Source organism: Oncorhynchus masou, chromosome 28, assembly GCF_036934945.1.
Source record: "Oncorhynchus masou masou isolate Uvic2021 chromosome 28, UVic_Omas_1.1, whole genome shotgun sequence".
Taxonomy (NCBI): Eukaryota; Metazoa; Chordata; class Actinopteri; order Salmoniformes; family Salmonidae; genus Oncorhynchus; species Oncorhynchus masou.
This window is the reverse complement of record NC_088239.1, coordinates 82,758,147-82,783,591: the sequence shown is the minus strand read 5'-3', so window position 1 is coordinate 82,783,591 and position 25,445 is coordinate 82,758,147. Positions and strand designations below refer to the sequence as shown.

Genomic DNA, 25,445 nt, shown 5'->3' with positions numbered 1-25,445 from the left:
AGTGATAACAACTATCTGAAGGCCTTTCACTGTGCTTTACATTACTACTGTTAGTGATAACAACTATCTGAAGGCCTTTCACTGTGCTTTACATTACTACTGTTAGGGATAACAACTATCTGAAGGCCTTTCACTGTCACGGTAACTGACTATTTACATTACTACAGTTGTGATTATCATTACTGTGCTTTACATTACTACAGTTAGTGATAACAACTATCTGAAGGCCTTTCACTGTGCTTTACATTACTACTGTTAGGGATAACAACTATCTGAAGGCCTTTCACTGTGCTTTACATTACTACTGTTAGGGATAACAACTATCTGAAGGCCTTTCACTGTGCTTTACATTACTACTGTTAGTGATAACAACTATCTGAAGGCCTTTCACTGTGCTTTACATTACTACAGTTAGTAATAACAACTACCTGAAGGCCTTTCACTGTGCTTTCCATTACGTCATATATTTAAATCACATTTTCTTTACACTCTTGAGAACAAATCAAATGTTTGGAAGTCCATGAATACTGTATACACACACACACACACACACACACACACACACACACACACACACACACACACACACACACACACACACACACACACACACACACACACACACACACACACACACACACACACACACACACACACACCATCCATCACCCCTACTTGCTCATCTTCTTGATAGTGATAGTTCTGAACAGGACTGTGGTGGTCATGGCTGCCAGTCTCACGGTAACTGACTATTAATGAAGAACGACGAGCCTTTGTAACATCAACATTTTTAAAAAGTTGAATAAATTAATTGGATTTACAGCATCACAATAAATCCATTGTTTATTTTAGACAGGTCTAAAGAAACATTATGATATGAAGAAAATGTATTTCAGAATAACAGAATATGACGTGTCCTACTGTAAGTTATCTGGCAAGGCTCCATGCCATGGGCTGTAGGCTTGTTCATTTAGCGGACAAGATATGCTTATAAGTCCCATGACATTATTTTATATTATATGATTTTGCAATGAGTCATTTGAAACAGGTCCTATCGCTAGATTTAGAGAGTCAAAGGATGCAGAAAGGGAAGAAGGGAGTTGTGAATGGCAGAATCAGGAGAAAGGTTGAGAAGGTATCTTAGAAAGTGTGGGAAGTGTTGGATGAGAGCGAGAGGGAAAAGGATACAAGGTATTGGCCCCTTGAAGGTTGCTAGTAAAGGGAAGTTTTGCCACATTTCAGGCTTCAAACATAAAGATATAAAACTGCAGAGAGGAATTTTTTCAGGACTGTGAGAGGTGCCCGGCTTATCAAGTAAAGAAGAATATATAATTGAACTTAGCTGAATAAAATAGAAAGGATATTTTTCCCATTCCAGAGCGAGAGCGCAGGAGAAGTGGTTATGTTGAGCGTATAAGGTGATCATTTGAAACAGGTCCTATACGCTAGATTTAGAGTTATTTGGCAACTTTAGTTGTGAATGATACAATCCTTAGAATGTCTTAGAAATTAAAACGTATATGAGCTGCATGATGCGACTAGAATTAGAATTTCGTCTGCGTTGGAAAAAAAAGTAAATAATAATAATTACAAAACATTTTGTTCTAGTTCCGTATCTCAAAATGGAAGCTGGCATTTTGCTGTTCTGCCAAAGATATGCTCAGGTCGGATTGTTAGAAAAGTCACCAGCAGTCAACCATCTTTCAGAGATTCAGTTGTAGAGAATCATGGGAATTGTAGTCCTTTATGCCTGGATGATTAGTTGATTGATGATTTGAGAAAGTAGAGAGCTTGAGCTCAGATCCTTGCATCCCTTCTCATCAAGTGATCATATTTTCACCCATCATACTTTTCTCAATTTAATCTAGTCTTTGCTAATACAGTACCAGTCAAATGTTTGGACACCTAGTCATTCAAGGGTTTTTCTTAATTTGTACAATTTTCTAAATTGTAGAATAATAGTGAAGACATCAAAACTATGAAATAACACATATGGAATCATGTAGTAACCAAAAAAGTGTTAGATTTTGATTTGTCTATTTTATGTTTGAGATTCTTCAAAGTAGCCACTCTTTGCCTTGATGACAGCTTTGCACACTCTTGGCATTATTTTAACCAGCTTCTCTCAACCAGTCACCTGGAATGCATTTCAATTAACAGGTGTGCCTTGTTAAAGGTTCATTTATGGAATTTATTTCCTTAATGCATTTGAGCCAATCAGTTGTGTTGTGACAAGGTAGGGGTGGTATACAGAAGATAGCCCTATTTGGTAAAAGACCAAGTCCATATTATGTCAAGAACAGCTCAAATAAGCAAAGAGAAATGACAGTCCATCATTACTTTAAGACATGAAAGTCGGTCAATACGGAAGATTTAAAGAACTTTGTACGTTTCTTCAAGTGCAGTCGCAAAAACCATCAAGTGCTATGATGAAACTGGCTCTCATGAGGACCGCCACAGGAAAGGAAGACCCAGAGTTACCACTGCTGCAGAGGATAAGTTCATTAGAGTTACCAGCCTCAGAAATTATAGCCCAAATAAATGCTTCACAGAGTTTAAGTAACAGACACATCTCAACATCAACTGTTCAGAGGAGACTGTGTGAATCAGGCCTTCATGGTCGAATTGCTGCAAAGAAACCACTGCTAAAGGACACCAATAAGAAGAAGAGACTTGCTTGGGCCAAGAAACATGAGCAATGGACATTAGACCGGGGGTCTGGAGTTCAGATTTTTGGTTTCAACCACCGTGTCTTTGTGAGACGCAGAGTAGGTGAACGAAAGATCTCTGCATGTGTGGTTCATATGTGTTGTTTCATAGTGTTGACGTCTTCACTATTATTCTACAATGTAGAAAATGGTACAATAAAGAAAAACCCTGGAACGAGTAGTAACTTTTGACTGGTACTGTATAAAAAAGTAATTTATCAAGAGAACATCCCTCATCCCTACTTCCTCTGATCTGACACTCACTAAACACACATGTTTCTTTTGTAAATGGTGTTGAAGTGTGCCTCTGGCTATCCATTATTGTTACCCGTTGTTGACAGGTGTATAAAATTGAGCACACAGCCATGCAATCTCCATAGACAAACATTGACAGTAGAATGGCCTTACTGAAGAACTCGGTGACATTCAACGTGGCACTGTCATACGATGTCATGTTTCCATCAAGTCAGTTTGTCAAATGTCTGCCCTGCTAGAGCTTCCCCATCAACTGTAAGTACTGTTATGAAGTGGAAACGTCTAGGAGCAACAACGGCTCAGCTGTGAAGTGGTAGGCCACACAAGCTCACAGAACGGGACCCGGCAAGTGCTGAAGCACGTAGCGTGTAAAAAAATCCTCTGTCCTCGGTTGCAACACTCACTACCAAGTTCCAAACTGCCTCTGGAAGCAACGTCAGCACAATAACTGTTAGTCGGGAGCTTCATGAAATGGGTTTCCATGGCCAAGCAGCCGCACACAAGCCTAAGATCACCATGCACAATGCCAAGCATCGGCTGGAATGGTTGGACTCTGGAGCAGTGGAAGCATGTTCTCTGGAGTGACAGCTCTGCCTTGGGTGTTTCCGCATAATACTCCACCTCTTTCAGGAAGAAAACACTGATTAAATCCTGCAATGTTTCTGTGTGTTTGATGCAGCAGGAAGGATTATGTTTTTTTTTTCTCCCCTAATATATTTAATGCATAATTACATTACACTTCCTGGTTTATAGCAGTTTCCACACCCATCAGACACAGTGATCATAATGTAGAAGGCATATCTTGGAAAAACAAAATTTCCAAAGATTGGACCTTAAAATAGTTGTGAAAGCAAATCGTACAAAGAGATTTTGCGATGATTCCTATGTGGAAGATGTGATTTTTTGTTTGTTGTTGTTCTGATAATGTAATGAGGAACAGCCTGACACAGTACTTATGAAAAGATGTTTAAGCATTAATGAAAGATAGTGTGTGCCCTCAGCCCTGGAGTAGAGGCAAAGGTCATTTCGCTGGCCAAGAATAGTTAAGCACCCTTTAATGGTTCGAACAGCCAACCCCATCAACCTGTTACCGGTGCTTTGCAAACTTTGGGGAAAAATGGTGTTTGACCAAATACAATGTTATTTTACAGAAAACAAATTGGCAACGGACTTTCAGCATGCTTATAGGGAAGGGTACGCAAAACATGCTTGGCACTGACACAAATGACTGATGATTGCCTGAAATAAATGTATTCATAAAAAGATTATGGACCTGTTTAGTTTGACTTCAAGTGCAGCTTATGATATCATTGATCATTAAAAAAAGATATATATATATATATAACTTTTATTTAACTCATAACCTAACGCTGAAAAAATGTAGGTGTTATGTATTTTCATCCTCTATCGTGGATTGAGAGTTGCCTGTCTAATAGAACACAAGAGGGTTTCTTTAATGGAAGCCTCTCTAATGCAAATTCGGTTGAGTGTGGTGTACCACAGGGCAGCCGGCTAGGGCTATTATTGTTTTCTGTTTTTACTAATGACCTTCCACTAATCTTGAATAAAGTCTGTGTGTGTCCATGTACGCTGATGACTCGACAGTAAACACGGCGGCTACGACAGTGAAATGAAAAGCTCCAGTCAGATTTAAGGTGGCCTCCAGTCAGTTTTAAGGTGGCCTCCAGTCAGTTTTAAGGTGGCCTCCAGTCAGTTTTAAGGTGGCCTCCAGTCAGTTTTAAGGTGGCCAACTAGCAATTTGGCTGGTGCTAAATATCTCAAAAGTGTGTATTATTCATTATGTAGTGTAGTGTATTGTGTAGTGTGTAGTGTATTGTGTAGTGTATTGTGTAGTATGTAGTGTATTGTGTAGTATGTAGTGTATTGTGTAGTATGTAGTGTATTGTGTAGTATGTAGTACATTGTGTAGTATGTAGTGTATTGTGTAGTGTGTTGTGTAGTATAGTGTATTATGTAGTGTATTGTGTAGTATGTAGTGTATTATGTAGTATGTAGTGTGTAGTGTGTAGTGTATTATGTGGTGTAATGTGGTGTATTGTGTATTGTGTAGTATGTAGTGTATTATGTAGTATATTATGCATTATGTAATGTAGTGTATTATGTAGTATGTAGTGTGTAGTGTGTAGTGTATTATGTGGTGTAATGTGGTGTATTGTGTATTGTGTAGTATGTAGTGTATTATGTAGTATATTATGTAATGTAGTGTATTATGTAGTGTGTAGTGTATTATGTAGTGTATTATGCATTATGTAATGCAGTGTATTATGTAGTATGTAGTGTAGTGTATTATGTGGTGTATTGTGTAGTATAGTGTATGATGTGGTGTGTTGTGTAGTATAGTGTATGATGTGGTGTATTGTGTAGTATAGTGTATTATGTGGTGTGTTGTGTAGTGTATTATGTGGTGTGTTGTATAGTGTATTATAACAACTACACATTCAAGGGTTTTAATTATTTGTACTATTTTCTACATTGTAGAATAACACATATGGAATCATGTAGTAACCAAAAAAGTGTTAATCAAATCAAAATATATTTTATATTTGAGATTCTTCAAAGTAGCCACCTTTTGCCTTTGTACATTCTTGGCATTCTCTCAACCAGCTTCATGAGGTAGTCACCTGGAATGCATTTCAATTAACAGGTGTGCCTTGTCAAAAGTTAATTTGTGGAATTTCTTTCCTTCTTAATGCATTTGAGCCAATCAGTTGTGTTGTGACAAGGTAGGGGTCGTATACAGAAGATATCCCTATTTGGTAAAAGACCAAGTCCATATTATGGCAAGAACAGCTCAAATAAGCAAAGAGAAACGACAGTCCGTCATAACTTTAAGCCATGAAGGTCAGTCAATACGGAAAATTTCAAGAACTTTGTACGTTTCTTCAAGTGCAGTCGCAAAAACCATCAAGCGCTATGATGAAACTGGCTCTCATGAGGACCGCCACAGGGAAGACCCAGAGTTATTCCTGCTGCAGAGGATAAGATCATTAGAGTTAGCAGCCTCAGAAATTGTAGCCCAAATAAATGCTTCACAGAGTTTAAGTAACAAACACATCTCAACATCAACTGTTCAGAGGAGACTGTGTGAATCAGGCCTTCATGGTTGAATACCTGCAAAGAAACCACTACTAAAGGACACCAATAATAAGAAGAGACTTAGTCTTTGTGAGACACAGAGTAGGTGAACGGATGATCTCCGCATGTGTATTTCCCACCATAAAGCATGGAGGAGGAGGTGTTATGGTGTGGGGGTGCTTTGCTGGTGACACTGTCTGTGATTTATTTAGAATTCAAGGCACACTTAACCATTATGCCTACCACAGCATTCTGCAGAGATACAGCCTCCCATCTGGTTTGGGCTTTGTGGGACTATTATTTGTTTTTCAACAGGATAATGACCCAACACACCTCCAGGCTGTTTAAGGGCTATTTACCAAGAAGGAGAGTGATGGAGTGCTGCATCAGATGACCTGGCTGCCACAATCACCCGACCTCAACCCAATTGAAATGGTTTGGGATGAGTTGGGCCACAGAGAGAAGGAAAAGCAGCCAACAAGTGCTCAGCATATGTGGGAACTCTTTCAAGACTATTGGAAAAGCATTCTAGCTGAAGCTGATTGAGGGAATGCCAAGAGTATACAAAGCTGTCATCAAGTCAAAGGGTGGCTATTTGAAGAATCTCAAATATAACATTTTGATTTGTTTAACACTTTTTTGGTTACTACATGATTCCATAAGTGTTATTTCATAGTTTTGATGTCTTCACTATTATTCTACAATGTAGACAATAGTACAAATAAAAACATTTTAATGAGTAGGTGTTCTAAAACTTTTGACCGGTATTGTGTTGTGTATTGAATAGTATTGTGTAGTGTACATAGGTAGTTTTGTATTATGTAGTGTAGTGTATTGTATTATGTTGTGTGTTATGTAGTGTGTAGTGCATTGTGTTGTGTACTGTATAGTGTAGTGTGTAATGTAGTGTATTGTATAGTATGTATTGCGTAGTGTGTATTGTATTGTGTAGTCTAGAGTGTAGTGTGTATTGTAGTGTGTAGTGTGTATTGTTTTGTGTAGAGCTGATTGTGTGTTGTGGTGTGTAGTTTTCATTGTGTATTGTGTGTATTGTATTGTTGTCACGCCTTGGTCTTAGTATTTTGTGTTTTAGTTTATTAGTTGGTCAGGCCAGGGTGTGACATGGGTTTATGTTATTGTATTTCGTATTGGGGTTTTGTAGTTTTGGGATTGCGGCTGAGTAGGGGTGTTGCATAGGTTTGGCTGCCTGAGGCGGTTCTCAATCAGAGTCAGGTGATTCTCGTTGTCTCTGATTGGGAACCGTATTTAGGTAGCCTGGGTTTCACTTTGTATTTTGTGGGTGATTTGTTCCTGTCTCTGTGTAGTTTCACCAGATAGGCTGTAATTAGGTTTCACGTTCCGTTTTGTTATTTTGTATTTTGTCTCAGTTATTTCATGTACCGTGATTCATTTCATTAAAGACATGAGTAACCACCACGCTGCATTTCGGTCTGACTTTCTTGCGACAAACGAAGAACGCTGTTACAATTGTGTAGTGTGCATTATATTGTGTAGTATGTATTGTGTTTTGTAGTGTAGGGTGAACTATGTATTGTATTGTCTATGTATGGTGTAGTGTATTGTCTATGTATGGTGTAGTGTATTGTCTATGTATGGTGTAGTGTATTGTCTATGTATGGTGTAGTGTATTGTCTATGTATGGTGTAGTGTATTGTCTATGTATGGGGTAGTGTATTGTCTATGTATGGTGTAGTGTATTGTCTATGTATGGTGTGGTGTATTGTCGGTGTATGGTGTGGTGTATTGTCGGTGTATGGTGTGGTGTATTGTCGGTGTATGGTGTGGTGTATTGTCGGTGTATTGTCTATGTATGGTGTAGTGTATTGTCTATTTTATTCATTCTATTTGTTGTTTCCTGTTTGGACCCCAGGAAGAGCTAATTGGGGATCTTAATAAAAATACTATTTATTTATTTTATTTATTTTAAATCTGGCGTGAGAGGCTGTTACGGTATTACAGGTAGGGCTGGTGGTGGGCTGGGAGAGGTGGGTGGGGCTGGTGGTGGGCTGGGAGAGGTGGGTGGGGCTGGTGGTGGGCTGGGGAGAGGTGGGTGGGGCCGTGGTGGGCTGGGAGAGGTGGGTGGGTGGGGCTGGTGGTGGGCTGGGAGAGGTGGGTGGGTGGGGCCGTGGTGGGCTGGGAGAGGTGGGGCCGTGGTGGGCTGGGAGAGTGGGCTGGGAGAGGTGGGTGGGTGGGTGGGTGGGTGGGTGGGGCCGTGGTGGGCTGGGAGAGTAGGGTGGGTGGGTGGGGCTGGGAGAGGTGGGTGGGTGGGGCTGGTGGTGGGCTGGGAGAGGTGGGTGGGGCCGTGGTGGGCTGGGAGAGGTGGGTGGGTGGGTGGGTGGGGCCGTGGCGGGCTGGGAGAGGTGGGTGGGTGGGTGGGTGGGGCTGGGAGAGTTGGGTGGGTGGGGCCGTGGCGGGCTGTGAGAGGTGGGTGGGTGGGGCCGTGGCGGGCTGGGAGAGGTAGGTGGGTGGGTGGGTGGGGCCGTGGCGGGCTGGGAGAGGTGGGTGGGTGGGGCCGTGGCGGGCTGGGAGAGGTGGGTGGGTGGGGCCGTGGCGGGCTGGGAGAGTAGGGTGGGTGGGTGGGTGGGGCCGTGGCGGGCTGGGAGAGGTGGGTGGGTGGGTGGGTGGGGCTGGGAGAGTTGGGTGGGTGGGGCCGTGGCGGGCTGTGAGAGGTGGTTGGGTGGGGCCGTGGCGGGCTGGGAGAGGTAGGTGGGTGGGTGGGGCCGTGGCGGGCTGTGAGAGGTTGGTGGGTGGGGCCGTGGCGGGCTGGGAGAGGTAGGTGGGTGGGTGGGGCCGTGGCGGGCTGGGAGAGGTAGGTGGGTGGGTGGGGCCGTGCCGGGCTGGGAGAGGTGGGTGGGTGGGGCCGTGGCGGGCTGTGAGAGGTGGGTGGGTGGGGCCGTGGCGGGCTGTGAGAGGTGGGTGGGTGGGGCCATGGCGGGCTGGGAGAGTCGGGTGCAGCCGTGGCGGAACTCGTTGTGTGGCGGTGGTGATGTAGCTTCAATGTTATTGAGCGTGTCCTTTCAGCACTTCACACACTAAGCCGCTTTACTGCAGGGAGGGGGGAGGGGGGAGAGAGAGAGAGAGAGAGATTTGTTTATCCATTTCACTTGCCTTGTCAATGTAAACATATGTTTCCCATGCCAATAAAGCCCTTTGATATTAATTGAATTGATAGAGAAGAGAGGGAAAGAAAGAGAGAGATAGAGGGGGGGGGAGACAGAGCGAGTCTTCTACTCCAGGTCTGTAAATCATGTATATCAACTGCAGTGAATGGGCGTGTTGGAAGGTTGGCTCATTATCAGCTAAAGCAGAGGGACTGAGATGATATGGGTAGAATATCATGTTTGGCCAGTGTCGTCATCCTCCTGACTTTACATGCACAGTACTCATATGATATTTAACTGTTTCATGGCAGTAGACAGCTTACGGCGTTAGTCATGTAAACACCTTACCCTGCTTATCTTAATCGACGCATGGTCAAAATTTAAGTAAGCATACCGCTGATTTAAAAACACCTGGTTTTCTGAGCAATCTTTTGAATTATTAGGACATATAAACACCTTAAGCGGTGTGAGAGAGGGGGCGGAGAGAGAGAGGGCGGAGAGAGAGAGGGCGGAGAGAGAGAGGGCAGAGAGAGGGCGGAGAGAGAGGGGGATCAGAGAGAGAGGGGGATCAGAGAGAGAGGGGGCGGAGAGAGAGGGGGGTGAGGGGGTGGAGAGGGGGGTGGAGAGAGAGGGGGAGAGAGAGGGGGGAGAGAGGGTGAGAGAGGGAAGCGGAGAGAGAGGGGAAGCGGAGAGAGAGGGGAAGCGGAGAGAGAGGGGGATCGGAGAGAGAGGGGGAGCGGAGAGAGAGGGGGCGGAGAGAGAGGGGGATCGGAGAGAGAGGGGGGGCAGAGAGAGAATGAGAGTGATATAAAGAGGAATGTCAGCATTGGAATTTGCACCAAGAGTTCAGCTAGTCTGAATAGCAACACAAGAATAGAGAGATTTAAAAGAAGGTACACTCAATCAGAACACAGTGTTGACAGAATACTGGTTTCTCATAAAACATTTCTTAATTGTTATTTTATGTGGTTGTTATTGAAGGCCCATATTGTTGACAGTGTATTAGCATTCTGAGATGGTGTCTCGCTGGCCTGTGACTTCTGGAAGAGGAGGGTTAAGGAAAGGTTAAGATTTGTTTTTTGTTTGTTTCTGTGTCCCAAATGGCACCCTCTTCCCTATATAGTGCACAGTGCCATTTGGGACGAAGGCCAAGTTAATAGGTTCATTGTCAGACCCTTCGTAGCCCATCTGTAGTTCAAGAGGTATTATTTTCAGACCAAGTTAAGCAACCCCCCCCCCCCCCCCTCATTCCCTGACTTTTCATTGGCTACGACTATTTACCACCTAGGAAGTATAAGTGTAAAAAGAAACGCCTACTTTTCTGATTATTCAAAAAGATTTCCTGTTTTCTGTTGTTGTATTCTGTCTGAGGGGCCAGTTCAGCTTTAGAATACAGTAAGTGTTGACATGGCAGTTCCCAGGAAGGCTTGAATGGTAGTTGCTCTGCTTCTACATGCCTATGTCAAGACGAAGAAAATCCAAGGAGCTTGTGACGGTTGGTTTGCCCATTTGTTCACCCCAAAGTGGACGATCTTTACAGTTTACAATTGGCTCATTAATCCCCCTCCTCTCCCCTGTAACTATTCCCCAGGTCGTTGCTGCAAATGAGAATGTGTTCTCAGTCAACTTACCTGGTAAAATAACGGATAAATAAAAATAAAAACTGTATATTAGTTCTGTAATGTGCCACCCTGTGAGTTTAGCCCAGAGGATGTCTATATAAGGTCTGTATTGTGATACAGTTTTGGCAGGGAGGAGCCCCGTTGAATGTTGAATCTGCACATTTCCCCGGGGAATGGGTTTAACATTACCCCGAGCATAGATGTTTCCCTGGGGAATGGGTTTAACATTACACCGAGCATAGATGTTTCCCTGGGAATGGGTTTAACATTACACCGAGCATAGATGTTTCCCTGGGAATGGGTTTAACATTACCCCGGGCATAGATGTTTCCCTGGGAATGGGTTTAACATTACCCCGAGCATAGATGTTTCCCTGGGGAATGGGTTTAACATTACCCCGAGCATAGATGTTTCCCTGGGGAGTGGGTTTAACATTACCCCGAGCATAGATGTTTCCCTGGGGAATGGGTTTAACATTACCCCGAGCATAGATGTTTCCCTGGGGAGTGGGTTTAACATTACCCCGGGCATAGATGTTTCCCTGGGGAGTGGGTTTAACATTACCCCGAGCATAGATGTTTCCCTGGGGAGTGGGTTTAACATTACCCCGGGCATAGATGTTTCCCTGGGGAGTGGGTTTAACATTACCCCGAGCATAGATGTTTGGGGGGAGTGGGTTTAACATTACCCCGAGCATAGATGTTTCCCTGGGGAGTGGGTTTAACATTACCCCGAGCATAGATGTTTCCCTGGGGAATGGGTTTAACATTACCCCGAGCATAGATGTTTCCCTGGGGAATGGGTTTAACATTACCCTGAGCATAGATGTTTCCCTGGGGAGTGGGTTTAACATTACCCCGAGCATAGATGTTTCCCTGGGGAATGGGTTTAACATTACCCCGAGCATAGATGTTTCCCTGGGGAATGGGTTTAACATTACCCTGAGCATAGATGTTTCCCCGGGGAATGGGTTTAACATTACCCCGAGCATAGATGTTTCCCTGGGGAGTGGGTTTAACATTACCCCGAGCATAGATGTTTCCCTGGGGAGTGGGTTTAACATTACCCCGGGCATAGATGTTTCCCTGGGGAGTGGGTTTAACATTACCCCGGGCATAGATGTTTCCCTGGGGAGTGGGTTTAACATTACCCCGGGCATAGATGTTTCCCTGGGGAATGAGTTTAACATTACCCCGAGCATAGATGTTTCCCTGGGCAATGGGTTTAACATTACCCCGAGCATAGATGTTTCCCTGGGGAGTGGGTTTAACATTACCCCAAGCAAAGATGTTTCCCTGGGAATGGGTTTAACGTGACCCCGACCATGTCTATGTTTCCCCGGGGAATGGGTTTAACGTAACCCTGACCATGTATATGTTTCCCTGGGGAATGGGTGTAATGTAACCCTGACCATATCTATGTTTCCCCGGGGAATGGGTGTAATGTAACCCTGACCATGTCTATGTTTCCCTGGGGAATGGGTGTAATGTAACCCTGACCATGTCTATGTTTCCCCGGGGAATGGGTGTAATGTAACCCTGACCATGTCTATGTTTCCCTGGGGAATGGGTGTAATGTAACCCTGACCATGTCTATGTTTCCCTGGGGAATGAGTTCAACATTAACCCCACCACATGCTTCCGGTCACCATCACCCCAGTCTTCAGATAAAGCATAATGGGCAGTAGGGCTGATCCCCACATCAGGGGACATAATAAGGGGTGACACTTCCTGGGCTTTGGCGTCATGTGCCACTGGAAAATGCACCAGCAGCTCTCTCTTTACTAATACAACATACTGAAATGACTGGCGCATGTAAACTATCCTAAATGACTGGAGCATGTTAAATATCCTAAATGAATGGAGCATGTAAACTATCTGAAATGACTGGAGCACGTAAACTATCCTAAATGACTGGAGCATGTAAACAATGTGTCACGCCCTGACCTTAGAGAGCCTTTTAAAGGCACGTGCCGGGCCAAAGTCACCATCCAGCTAGGACCGGTTGTGCAGGCTCTTAGCTCGAGACCTCCACGGCCCAGTGTATCCGGTGCCTCGGCCAAGGACAAGACCTCCTGTATGTCTGCCCAGCCTGGTGAGTCCTGTGCCTGCTCCCAGAGCCAGGCCTCCTGTGTGTCTCTCCACTCCAGTGATGATCCATGGCACGAAGCCTCCAGTGATGATCCATGGCAAGAAGCCTCCAGTGATGATCCATGGCAAGAAGCCTCCAGTGATGATCCATGGCAAGAAGCCTCCAGTGGTGAGACATGGCAAGAAGCCTCCAGTGATGAGACATGGCATGAAGCCTCCAGCGACGTCCTCCAGTCCGGAGCCTCCAGCGACGCCCTCCAGATCGGGGCCCACAGCAACAAGGGTGCCCAGTCCGGGGCCCGCAGCAACGAGGGTGCCCAGTCCGGGGCTCGCAGCAACGAGAGTGCCCAGTCCGGGGCCTGCAGCAACGAGGGTGACCAGTCCGGGGGCGACGGCAAGGTCCACCACACCAGAGGCGTCACCAAAGCGGGGTGAGCCAGAGGTGGAGTGGGGTCTGCGTCCCACACCTGAGCCGCCACCGCGGATAGATGCCCGCCCAGACCTTCCCCTATAGGTTGAAGTTTTGCTGCCGGAGTCCTCACCTTTGGGGGGTTAGGGTTAGGGATACTGTCACGCCCTGACCTTAGAGAGCCTTTTAATGTCTCTATTTGGTTTGGTCAGGGTGTGATTTGGGGTGGACATTCTATGTTTTGTTATCTATGATTTTGTATTTCTATGTTTTGGCCGGGTATGGTTCTCAATCAGGGACAGCTGTCTATCGTTGTCTCTGATTGGGAACCATACTTAGGTAGCCCTTTTCCCCTCCTTTCTTGGTGGGAAGTTGACTTTGTTTAGGGCACATAGCCTTTGAGCCTCACGGTTTGTTTTTGTAGTGTTTATTGTTTTGTTCTGTGTCATTTTGATTACATTAAAAAAAATGTACGCTCACCACGCTGCACCTTGGTCCTCTCCTTTCAACAGCCGTGACACAATGTGTTCCACCCAGTCCCCCCTAGGGCTGTTACAGGGACCGTATTACCGCCACACCAGCGGTCACAAGTCATGTGACCATTTAGTCACGGTAATTATTCTTCTCCAAGCTCTGATGCTGCTGATGGTCATTAGTAGCCTACCAAACTTGTTAACTTCCTGGTACTCAGCACTCTGTTGGCCCTCTAATCACTCTGAAATCAATGCAAATGTAATGAAAATCTAATAAAACTCTTCATGAGAGCCCAGGAGTTCATGTTGCAGAGGTTTTGGTGGCCTGTATTAAAAAGAGGAGGAACCCATCAGCTTTCTATAGGCTAGGCCTACCATTTATCAAATGTCCTAATATTAAGCGTATTGCTCCGCTTTACACCAGGGGTATAGCCTACCTGGATGGCATGAACATGAACCACGGGAAAGTGCATGACATGACAAGTAGATGACATGTATTGTTCCCGCTGCCCGTTTCGAGACGGGTGCATGATAATGGCCCATTCTAAATCAAAACAAATTTCACACATAAAGTACCAGTCAAAAGTGTGGACACACCTACTCATTCCAGGTTTTTTCTTTATTTTTACTACATTGTAGAATAATAGTGAAGACATCAAAACTATGAAATAACACATATGGAATCATGTAGTAACCAAAAAAGTGTAAAACAAATCAAAACATATTTTATATTTGAGATTCTTCAAAGTAGCCACCCTTTGCCTTGGTGACAGCTTTGCACACTCTTGTTTTTCTGTCAACAAAATAAGTGTGACACCAGTCAGGCCCCAGAGGACTGGAGTTGCCCAGGCCTGCCCTAGGACCCACTCCTATTCCCATACCGCACCAACTGACCCACAGATGACGCAATCTCAATCACACTCTACACTACCCTTTCCCACCTGGACAAAAGGAACACCTTTGTGAGAATGCTGATCATTGACTACAGCTCAGCGTTCAACACCATAGTGTCTACAAAGCTCATCACCAAGCTAAGGACCCTGGGACTAAACACCTCCCACTGCAACTGGATCCTGGACTTCCTGACGGGGCCGCCCTCAGGTGGTAAGGGTAGGCAACAACACATCCGCCAAGCTGAGCCTCAACACGGGGGCCCCTCATGTTGTGCGTGCTTAGTCCCCTTCTGTACTCCCTGTTCACCTACAACTGCACGGCCAAACACGACTCCAACACCATCATTACGTTTGTTGACGATAACAATGGTTGGCCTGATTACCAACAATGATGAGACGGCCTATAGGGAGGAGGTCAGAGACCTGGCAGTGTGGTGCCAGGACAACAACCTCTCCCTCAATGTGAGCAAGACAAAGGAGCTGATCGTGGACTACAGGAAAAGGCGGGCCGAACAGGCCCCCATTAACATGTACGGGGCTGTAGTGGAGCGGGTCGAGAGTTTCAAGTTCCTTGATGTCCACATCACCAACTAACTATCATGGTCCAAACACACCAAGACATTTGTGAAGAGGGCACGACAACACCTTGTCCCCCACAGGAGACTGAAAAGATTTGGCATGGGTCCCCAGATCCTCAGAAAGTTCTACAGCTGCATCATCGAGAGCATCCTGACCGGTTGCATCACCGCCTGGTATGGCAACTGCTCAGCTTCTGACCGTAAGGTGCTACAGAGGGTAGTGCGTACGGCCCAGTACATCACTGGGGCCAAGCTTCCTGCCATCCAGGACCTATATACTAGGCGGTGTCAGAGGAAAGACCAAGAAATTGTCAAAGACTCCAGTCACTCAAGTCATAGACTATTATTTTTTACTTTTGTTTATTTGGTAAAAATGTTCTTAACTCTTTCTTGAACTGCATTGTTGGTTAAAGGCTTGTAAGTGAGCATTTCACGGTAAGGTCTGCCTGTTGTAATCGGCGCATGTGACAAAGTTTCATTTGATTTTGATAAACAAGTGCTTGTCAAATTGTGAATGAGAGACTGATGAAGTGTGTACAGCCTGCGCAAAAAAAACAAAGCAGAGCTCATGACTTTCAAGCAACTTTTTTCATATCATCATTAGTCTCATCATGCAGCCTTACAATGTATTAAACATCAACACATATAACCCAACATTTGTAGAACAACTTACATTAATAATTCTAAATTAAGCATATAGTAATACTGATTTCTTTGTTAACCGCTCAACACAGAATAGCACAGTATGCACTCCCTCAAATCGTTTGGAGAAAACAGGTATATTTTATTCAGATTTTTAAAATTTTATTCTTCATACTATAAAATAATGCCACGGAATTATAAGCAAATCTTATCAGCTAAATGAACTAGTGTAGCCCACAGCCATATGGCATAGCCAGATCAGGACCTAACATAAGGACAACTCAGAGTTGAACAAAAGCTGCTCCACTCAGGAGCCCAATGAGATGCAGTGACTTAGACAGCTGCTCCACTCGGGAGCCCACTGAGATTCAGTGCCTTAGACCGCTGCTCCACTCGGGAGCCCACTGATATGCAGTGCCTTAGACCGCTGCTCCACTCGGGGGCCCACTGAGATGCAGTGCCTTAGACCGCTGCTCCACTCGGGAGCCCACTGAGATGCAGTGCCTTAAGACTGCTGCTCCACTCGGGAGCCCACTGAGATGCAGTGCCTTAGACCGCTGCTCCACTCGGGAGCCCACTGAGATGCAGTGCCTTAGACCGCTGCTCCACTCGGGAGCCCACTGAGATGCAGTGTCTTAGACCGCTGCTCCACTGGGGCCCACTGCGATGCAGTGCCTTAGACCGCTGCTCCACTCGGGAGCCCACTGAGATGCAGTGCCTTAGACCGCTGCTCCACTCTGGAACCCACTGAGATGCAGTGTCTTAGACCGCTGCTCCACTCGGGAGCCCACTGAGATGCAGTGTCTTAGACCGCTGCTCCACTCGGGAGCCCACTGAGATGCAGTGTCTTAGACCGCTGCTCCACTCGGGAGCCCACTGAGATGCAGTGTCTTAGACCGCTGCTCCACTCGGGAGCCCACTGAGATGCAGTGTCTTAGACCGCTGCTCCACTCGGGAGCCCACTGAGATGCAGTGCCTTAGACCGCTGCTCCACTCGGGAGCCCACTGAGATGCAGTGCCTTAGACCACTGCTCCACTCGGGAGCCCACTGAGATGCAGTGTCTTAGACCGCTGCTCCACTCGGGGGCCCACTGCGATGCAGTGCCTTAGACCGCTGCTCCACTCGGGAGCCCACTGAGATGCAGTGCCTTAGACCGCTGCTCCACTCTGGAACCCACTGAGATGCAGTGTCTTAGACCGCTGCTCCACTCGGGAGCCCACTGAGATGCAGTGTCTTAGACCGCTGCTCCACTCGGGAGCCCACTGAGATGCAGTGTCTTAGACCGCTGCTCCACTCGGGGCCCACTGAGATGCAGTGTCTTAGACCGCTGCTCCACTCGGGAGCCCACTGAGATGCAGTGTCTTAGACCGCTGCTCCACTCGGGAGCCCACTGAGATGCAGTGTCTTAGACCGCTGCTCCACTCGGGAGCCCACTGAGATGCAGTGCCTTAGACCGCTGCTCCACTCGGGAGCCCACTGAGATGCAGTGCCTTAGACCACTGCTCCACTCGGGAGCCCACTGAGATGCAGTGCCTTAGACCGCTGCTCCACTCGGGGGCCCACTGAGATGCAGTGTCTTAGACCGCTGCTCCACTCGGGGGCCCACTGAGATGCAGTGCCTTAGACCGCTGCTCCCCCAGGAACCCACTGAGATGCAGTGTCTTAGACCGATGCTCCACTCGGGAGCCCACTGAGATGCAGTGCCTTAGACCGCTGCTCCACTCGGGAGCCCACTGATATGCAGTGCCTTAGACAGCTGCTCCACTCGGGAGCCCACTGAGATGCAGTGCCTTAGACAGCTGCTCCACTCGGGAACCCACGTGAGGAGTCCTGTGTGTGTGTCACTGCTGGTGCGTGAGTGATCTGGTACCAGTATCCTAGATGTTCGTTATTCTGCCATGTCCTCCTCAACCCCTACATCTGCTCTAGAGGCTCCTCTACTGATTTCTGTGATCTGAAACAGAAATGTATTCTTCTCTCTCCTCTTCAATCCAGGTTGAGGGAGGTGGGAAGGCGGACCTGTTGGAACACCCCCTGTTGCCAGGTGACCAGGTGGTTGTCATTAACGACGTGGAGCTCAGTGGATTCAGGCAGGAAGCCATCTCATTGGTCAAAGGATCCTACAAGACTCTTCGACTCACTGTTCGCAGGTATGTTAACTGAAACCCCATCATCCAATCACATGCTCTCTCTCCTGTCTGTCTGGTCTTGTCTTGTCTTGTCTTGTCTTGTCTGTGTCCCCTCCTCTCAATCTGTCACCATAGCCATTATCAAACGGCCAATTCAGATTTCATGTTTTTGGAGGTCTTGTTTTTATCCTGCAAATTACATCATGTTGAAAGGCATTGGTTTGGTCACACCAGGTGAGAGGTGTTGGTTTGGTCACACCAGGTGAGAGGTGTTGGTTTGGTCACACCAGGTGAGAGGTGTTGGTTTGGTCACACCAGGTGAGAGGTGTTGGTTTGGTCACACCATTTGGAGAGGTGTTGGTTTGGAGAAGTGTTGGTTTGGTCACACCAGGTGAGAGGTGTTGGTTTGGTCACACCAGGTGGAGAGGTGTTGGTTTGGTCACACCAGGTGAGAAGTGTTGGTTTGGTCACACCAGGTGAGAAGTGTTGGTTTGGTCACACCAGGTGAGAGGTGTTGGTTTGGTCACACCAGGTGAGAAGTGTTGGTTTGGTCACACCAGGTGAGAGGTGTTGGTTTGGTCACACCAAACGGACATCACCATTTACACTGACGTCACCATTTAACACTGACATCACCATTTCACACTGACATCACCATTTCACACTGACATCACCATTTAACACTGACATCATTTTACACTGACATCATTTAACACTGACATCACCATTTTACACTGACATCACCATTTAACACTGACATCACCAGCCGCGTTGAAAAAGATCTGAGATGGACAAATCACCTTGCTTCATAAATAACTACTCATTATTATTTAGAAATCAGTCACTCAGTCACAATTTACCCACAATGCATTACGGTTTTCATGTTCTCGAACATGGCCAGTACCAAAAACAGTACGGGTGGCTGCTATAGCAATCAATCAATCAATCAATCAATCAATCAATCAATCAAATGTATTTATAAAGCCCTTTTTACATCAACCGATGTCACAAAGTGCTGTACAGAAACCCAGCCTAAAACCCCAAACAGCAAACAATGCAGATGTAGAAGCACGGGACCTCTCCCTCCCCAAACTGTTGTCTATAATGACCTCACCCTCCTCACCCCCCAGTCTGTTGTCTATAGTGACCTCACCCTCCCCAGTCTGTTGTCTATAGTGACCTCACCCTCCCCAGTCTGTTGTCTATAGTGACCTCACCCTCCTCACCCTCCCCAGTCTGATGTCTATAGTGACCTCACCCTCCTCACATCCCCAGTCTGTTGTCTATAGTGACCTCACCCTCCTCACCCTCCCCAGTCTGTTGTCTATAGTGACCTCACCCTCCTCACCCTCCCCAGTCTGTTGTCTATAGTGACCTCACCCTCCCCAGTCTGATGTCTATAGTGACCTCACCCTCCCCAGTCTGTTGTCTATAATGACCTCACCCTCCTCACACCCCCCAGTCTGTTGTCTATAGTGACCTCACCCTCCTCACCCTCCCCAGTCTGTTGTCTATAGTGACCTCACCCTCCTCACCCTCCCCAGTCTGTTGTCTATAGTGACCTCACCCTCCCCAGTCTGATGTCTATAGTGACCTCACCCTCCCCAGTCTGTTGTCTATAGTGACCTCACCCTCCCCAGTCTGTTGTCTATAATGACCTCACCCTCCTCACACCCCCCAGTCTGATGTCTATAGTCACACCCTCCCCAGTCTGTTGTCTATAGTGACCCTCCTCACCCTCCCCAGTCTGTTGTCTATAGTGACCTCACCCTCCTCACCCTCCCCAGTCTGTTGTCTATAGTGACCTCACCCTCCTCACCCTCCCCAGTCTGTTGTCTATAGTGACCTCACCCTCCTCACCCTCCCCAGTCTGTTGTCTATAGTGACCTCACCCTCCTCACCCTCCCCAGTCTGTTGTCTATAGTGACCTCACCCTCCTCACCCTCCCCAGTCTGTTGTCTATAGTGACCTCACCCTCCTCACCCTCCCCAGTCTGTTGTCTATAGTGACCTCACCCTCCTCACCCTCCCCAGTCTGTTGTCTATAGTGACCTCACCCTCCTCACCCTCCCCAGTCTGTTGTCTATAGTGACCTCACCCTCCTCACCCTCCCCAGTCTGATGTCTATAGTGACCTCACCCTCCTCACCCTCCCCAGTCTGTTGTCTATAGTGACCTCACCCTCCTCACCCTCCCCAGTCTGTTGTCTATAGTGACCTCACCCTCCTCACACTCCACAGTCTGTTGTCTATAGTGACCCTCACCCTCCTCACCCTCCCCAGTCTGTTGTCTATAGTGACCTCACCCTCCTCACCCTCCCCAGTCTGTTGTCTATAGTGACCTCACCCTCCTCACCCTCCCCAGTCTGTTGTCTATAGTGACCTCACCCTCCTCACACCCCCCAGTCTGATGTCTATAGTGACCTCACCCTCCTCACCCTCCTCACCCTCCCCAGTCTGTTGTCTATAGTGACCTCACCCTCCCCAGTCTGTTGTCTATAGTGACCTCACCCTCCTCACCCTCCTCACCCTCCTCACCCTCCCCAGTCTGATGTCTATAGTGACCTCACCCTCCTCACCCCCCCAGTCTGTTGTCTAGAGTGACCTCACCCTCCTCACCCTCCCCAGTCTGTTGTCTATAGTGACCTCACCCTCCTCACCCTCCCCAGTCTGTTGTCTATAGTGACCTCACCCTCCTCACCCTCCCCAGTCTGTTGTCTATAGTGACCTCACCCTCCCCACCCTCCACAGTCTGTTGTCTATAGTGACCTCACCCTCCTCACCCTCCCCAGTCTGTTGTCTATAGTGACCTCACCCTCCCCAGTCTGTTGTCTATAGTGACCTCACCCTCCTCACCCTCCCCAGTCTGTTGTCTATAGTGACCTCACCCTCCTCACACCCCCCAGTCTGATGTCTATAGTGACCTCACCCTCCTCACCCTCCTCACCCTCCCCAGTCTGTTGTCTATAGTGACCTCACCCTCCTCACCCTCCCCAGTCTGATGTCTATAGTGACCTCACCCTCCTCACACCCCCCAGTCTGATGTCTATAGTGACCTCACCCTCCTCACCCTCCCCAGTCTGTTGTCTATAGTGACCTCACCCTCCTCACCCTCCCCAGTCTGATGTCTATAGTGACCTCACCCTCCTCACACCCCCCAGTCTGTTGTCTATAGTGACCTCACCCTCCTCACCCTCCCCAGTCTGTTGTCTATAGTGACCTCACCCTCCTCACCCTCCCCAGTCTGTTGTCTATAGTGACCTCACCCTCCTCACCCTCCCCAGTCTGATGTCTATAGTGACCTCACCCTCCTCACCCTCCCCAGTCTGTTGTCTATAGTGACCTCACCCTCCTCACCCTCCCCAGTCTGTTGTCTATAGTGACCTCACCCTCCCCAGTCTGATGTCTATAGTGACCTCACCCTCCTCACCCTCTCCAGTCTGTTGTCTATAGTGACCTCACCCTCCCCAGTCTGTTGTCTATAGTGACCTCACCCTCCCCAGTCTGTTGTCTATAGTGACCTCACCCTCCTCACCCTCCCCAGTCTGTTGTCTATAGTGACCTCACCCTCCCCAGTCTGTTGTCTATAGTGACCTCACCCTCCTCACCCTCCCCAGTCTGTTGTCTATAGTGACCTCACCCTCCTCACCCTCCCCCAGTCTGATGTCTATAGTGACCTCACCCTCCTCACCCTCCCCAGTCTGTTGTCTATAGTGACCTCACCCTCCTCACCCTCCCCAGTCTGTTGTCTATAGTGACCTCACCCTCCTCACCCTCCCCAGTCTGTTGTCTATAGTGACCTCACCCTCCTCACCCTCCTCACCCTCCCCAGTCTGTTGTCTATAGTGACCTCACCCTCCTCACCCTCCCCAGTCTGTTGTCTATAGTGACCTCACCCTCCTCACCCTCCCCAGTCTGATGTCTATAGTGACCTCACCCTCCTCACCCTCCCCAGTCTGTTGTCTATAGTGACCTCACCCTCCTCACCCTCCCCAGTCTGTTGTCTATAGTGACCTCACCCTCCCAGTCTGATGTCTATAGTGACCTCACCCTCCTCACCCTCCCCAGTCTGTTGTCTATAGTGACCTCACCCTCCTCACCCTCCCCAGTCTGTTGTCTATAGTGACCTCACCCTCCCAGTCTGCCTGTCTATAGTGACCTCACCCTCCTCACCCTCCCCAGTCTGTTGTCTATAGTGACCTCACCCTCCTCACCCTCCCCAGTCTGTTGTCTATAGTGACCTCACCCTCCTCACCCTCCCCAGTCTGTTGTCTATAGTGACCTCACCCTCCCCAGTCTGTTGTCTATAGTGACCTCACCCTCCTCACCCTCCCCAGTCTGTTGTCTATAGTGACCTCACCCTCCTCACCCTCCCCAGTCTGATGTCTATAGTGACCTCACCCTCCTCACCCTCCCCAGTCTGTTGTCTATAGTGACCTCACCCTCCTCACCCTCCCCAGTCTGTTGTCTATAGTGACCTCACCCTCCTCAGTCACCTCACCCTCCTCACCCTCCCCAGTCTGATGTCTATAGTGACCTCACCCTCCTCACCCTCCCCAGTCTGTTGTCTATAGTGACCTCACCCTCCTCACCCTCCCCAGTCTGTTGTCTATAGTGACCTCACCCTCCTCACCCTCCCCAGTCTGTTGTCTATAGTGACCTCACCCTCCTCACCCTCCCCAGTCTGTTGTCTATAGTGACCTCACCCTCCTCACCCTCCCCAGTCTGTTGTCTATAGTGACCTCACCCTCCTCACCCTCCCCAGTCTGTTGTCTATAGTGACCTCACCCTCCTCACCCTCCCCAGTCTGTTGTCTATAGTGACCTCACCCTCCTCACCCTCCCCAGTCTGTTGTCTATAGTGACCTCACCCTCCTCACCCTGCGTGTCTGTTGTCTATAGTGACCTCACCCTCCTCACCTCCTCACCCTCCTCACCCTCCCCAGTCTGTTGTCTATAGTGACCTCACCCTCCTCACCCTCCCCAGTCTGATGTCTATAGTGACCTCACCCTCCTCACCCTCCCCAGTCTGATGTCTATAGTGACCTCACCCTCCCCAGTCTGTTGTCTATAGTGACCTCACCCTCCTCACCCTCCTCACCCTCCTCACCCTCCCCAGTCTGTTGTCTATAGTGACCTCACCCTCCCCAGTCTGTTGTCTATAGTGACCTCACCCTCCTCACCCTCCCCAGTCTGTTGTCTATAGTGACCTCACCCTCCCCAGTCTGATGTCTATAGTGACCTCACCTGCACCTCACCCTCCCCAGTCTGTTGTCTATAGTGACCTCACCCTCCTCACCCTCCCCAGTCTGTTGTCTATAGTGACCTCACCCTCCTCTGTTGTCTATAGTGACCTCCCCTCCCCAGTCTGTTGTCTATAGTGACCTCACCCTCCTCACCCTCCCCAGTCTGTTGTCTATAGTGACCTGACTCTCCCCAGTCTGTTGTCTATAGTGACCTCACCCTCCTCACCCTCCCCAGTCTGTTGTCTATAATGACCTCACCCTCCTCACCCTCCCCAGTCTGATGTCTATAGTCACCTCACCCTCCTCACCCTCCCCAGTCTGATGTCTATAGTGACCTCACCCTCCTCACCCTCCCCAGTCTGTTGTCTATAGTGACCTCACCCTCCTCACCCTCCCCAGTCTGTTGTCTATAGTGACCTCACCCTCCTCACCCTCCCCAGTCTGATGTCTATAGTCACCTCACCCTCCTCACCCTCCCCAGTCTGATGTCTATAGTGACCCTCCTCACCCTCCCCAGTCTGTTGTCTATAGTGACCTCACCCTCCTCACCCTCCCCAGTCTGTTGTCTATAATGACCTCACCCTCCTCACCCTCCCCAGTCTGATGTCTATAGTGACCTCACCCTCCTCACCCTCCCCAGTCTGTTGTCTATAGTGACCTCACCCTCCTCACCCTCCCCAGTCTGTTGTCTATAGTGACCTCACCCTCCTCACCCCTCACCCTCCCCAGTCTGTTGTCTATAGTGACCTCACCCTCCTCACCCTCCCCAGTCTGTTGTCTATAGTGACCTCACCCTCCTCACCCTCCCCAGTCTGTTGTCTATAGTGACCTCACCCTCCTCACCCTCCCCAGTCTGTTGTCTATAGTGACCTCACCCTCAGACCCTCCCCAGTCTGTTGTCTATAGTGACCTCACCCTCCTCACCCTCCCCAGTCTGTTGTCTATAGTGACCTCACCCTCCTCACCCTCCCCAGTCTGTTGTCTATAGTGACCTCACCCTCCTCACCCTCCCCAGTCTGATGTCTATAGTGACCTCACCCTCCTCACCCTCCCCAGTCTGTTGTCTATAGTGACCTCACCCTCCTCACCCTCCCCAGTCTGTTGTCTATAGTGACCTCACCCTCCTCACCCTCCCCAGTCTGTTGTCTATAGTGACCTCACCCTCCTCACCCTCCTCACCCTCCCCAGTCTGTTGTCTATAGTGACCTCACCCTCCTCACCCTCCCCAGTCTGTTGTCTATAGTGACCTCACCCTCCTCACCCTCCCCAGTCTGATGTCTATAGTGACCTCACCCTCCCCAGTCTGTTGTCTATAGTGACCTCACCCTCCTCACCCTCCCCAGTCTGTTGTCTATAGTGACCTCACCCTCCCCAGTCTGTTGTCTATAGTGACCTCACCCTCCTCACCCTCCCCAGTCTGTTGTCTATAGTGACCTCACCCTCCTCACCCTCCCCCAGTCTGTTGTCTATAGTGACCTCACCCTCCTCACCCTCCGCAGTCTGTTGTCTATAGTGACCTCACCCTCCTCACCCTCCCCAGTCTGTTGTCTATAGTGACCTCACCCTCCCCAGTCTGTTGTCTATAGTGACCTCACCCTCCTCACCCTCCCCCAGTCTGTTGTCTATAGTGACCTCACCCTCCTCACCCTCCCCAGTCTGTTGTCTATAGTGACCTCACCCTCCTCACCCTCCCCAGTCTGTTGTCTATAGTGACCTCACCCTCCTCACCCTCCCCAGTCTGTTGTCTATAGTGACCTCACCCTCCTCACCCTCCCCAGTCTGTTGTCTATAGTGACCTCACCCTCCTCACCCTCCCCAGTCTGTTGTCTATAGTGACCTCACCCTCCTCACCCTCCCCAGTCTGTTGTCTATAGTGACCTCACCCTCCTCACCCTCCCCAGTCTGTTGTCTATAGTGACCTCACCCTCCTCACCCTCCCCAGTCTGTTGTCTATAGTGACCTCACCCTCCTCACCCTCCCCAGTCTGTTGTCTATAGTGACCTCACCCTCCTCACCCTCCCCAGTCTGTTGTCTATAGTGACCTCACCCTCCTCACCCTCCCCAGTCTGTTGTCTATAGTGACCTCACCCTCCCAGTCTGATGTCTATAGTGACCTCACCCTCCTCACCCTCCCCAGTCTGTTGTCTATAGTGACCTCACCCTCCTCACCCTCCCCAGTCTGATG

The 25,445-nt window shown here is 48.4% G+C and overlaps 1 protein-coding gene across 1 annotated transcript in view; it reads left to right on the top strand.

Moving 5' to 3' along the window:
* The window catches only part of LOC135518413 (protein Shroom2-like), a 67,679-nt gene that overhangs the window by 2,530 nt on the left and 39,704 nt on the right, over positions 1-25,445 (top strand). The window contains exon 2 of the mRNA XM_064943585.1: positions 17,885-18,039. Coding sequence (XP_064799657.1) covers positions 17,885-18,039 — 155 coding nt within the window. The remainder of the gene's footprint in view (positions 1-17,884; positions 18,040-25,445) is intronic.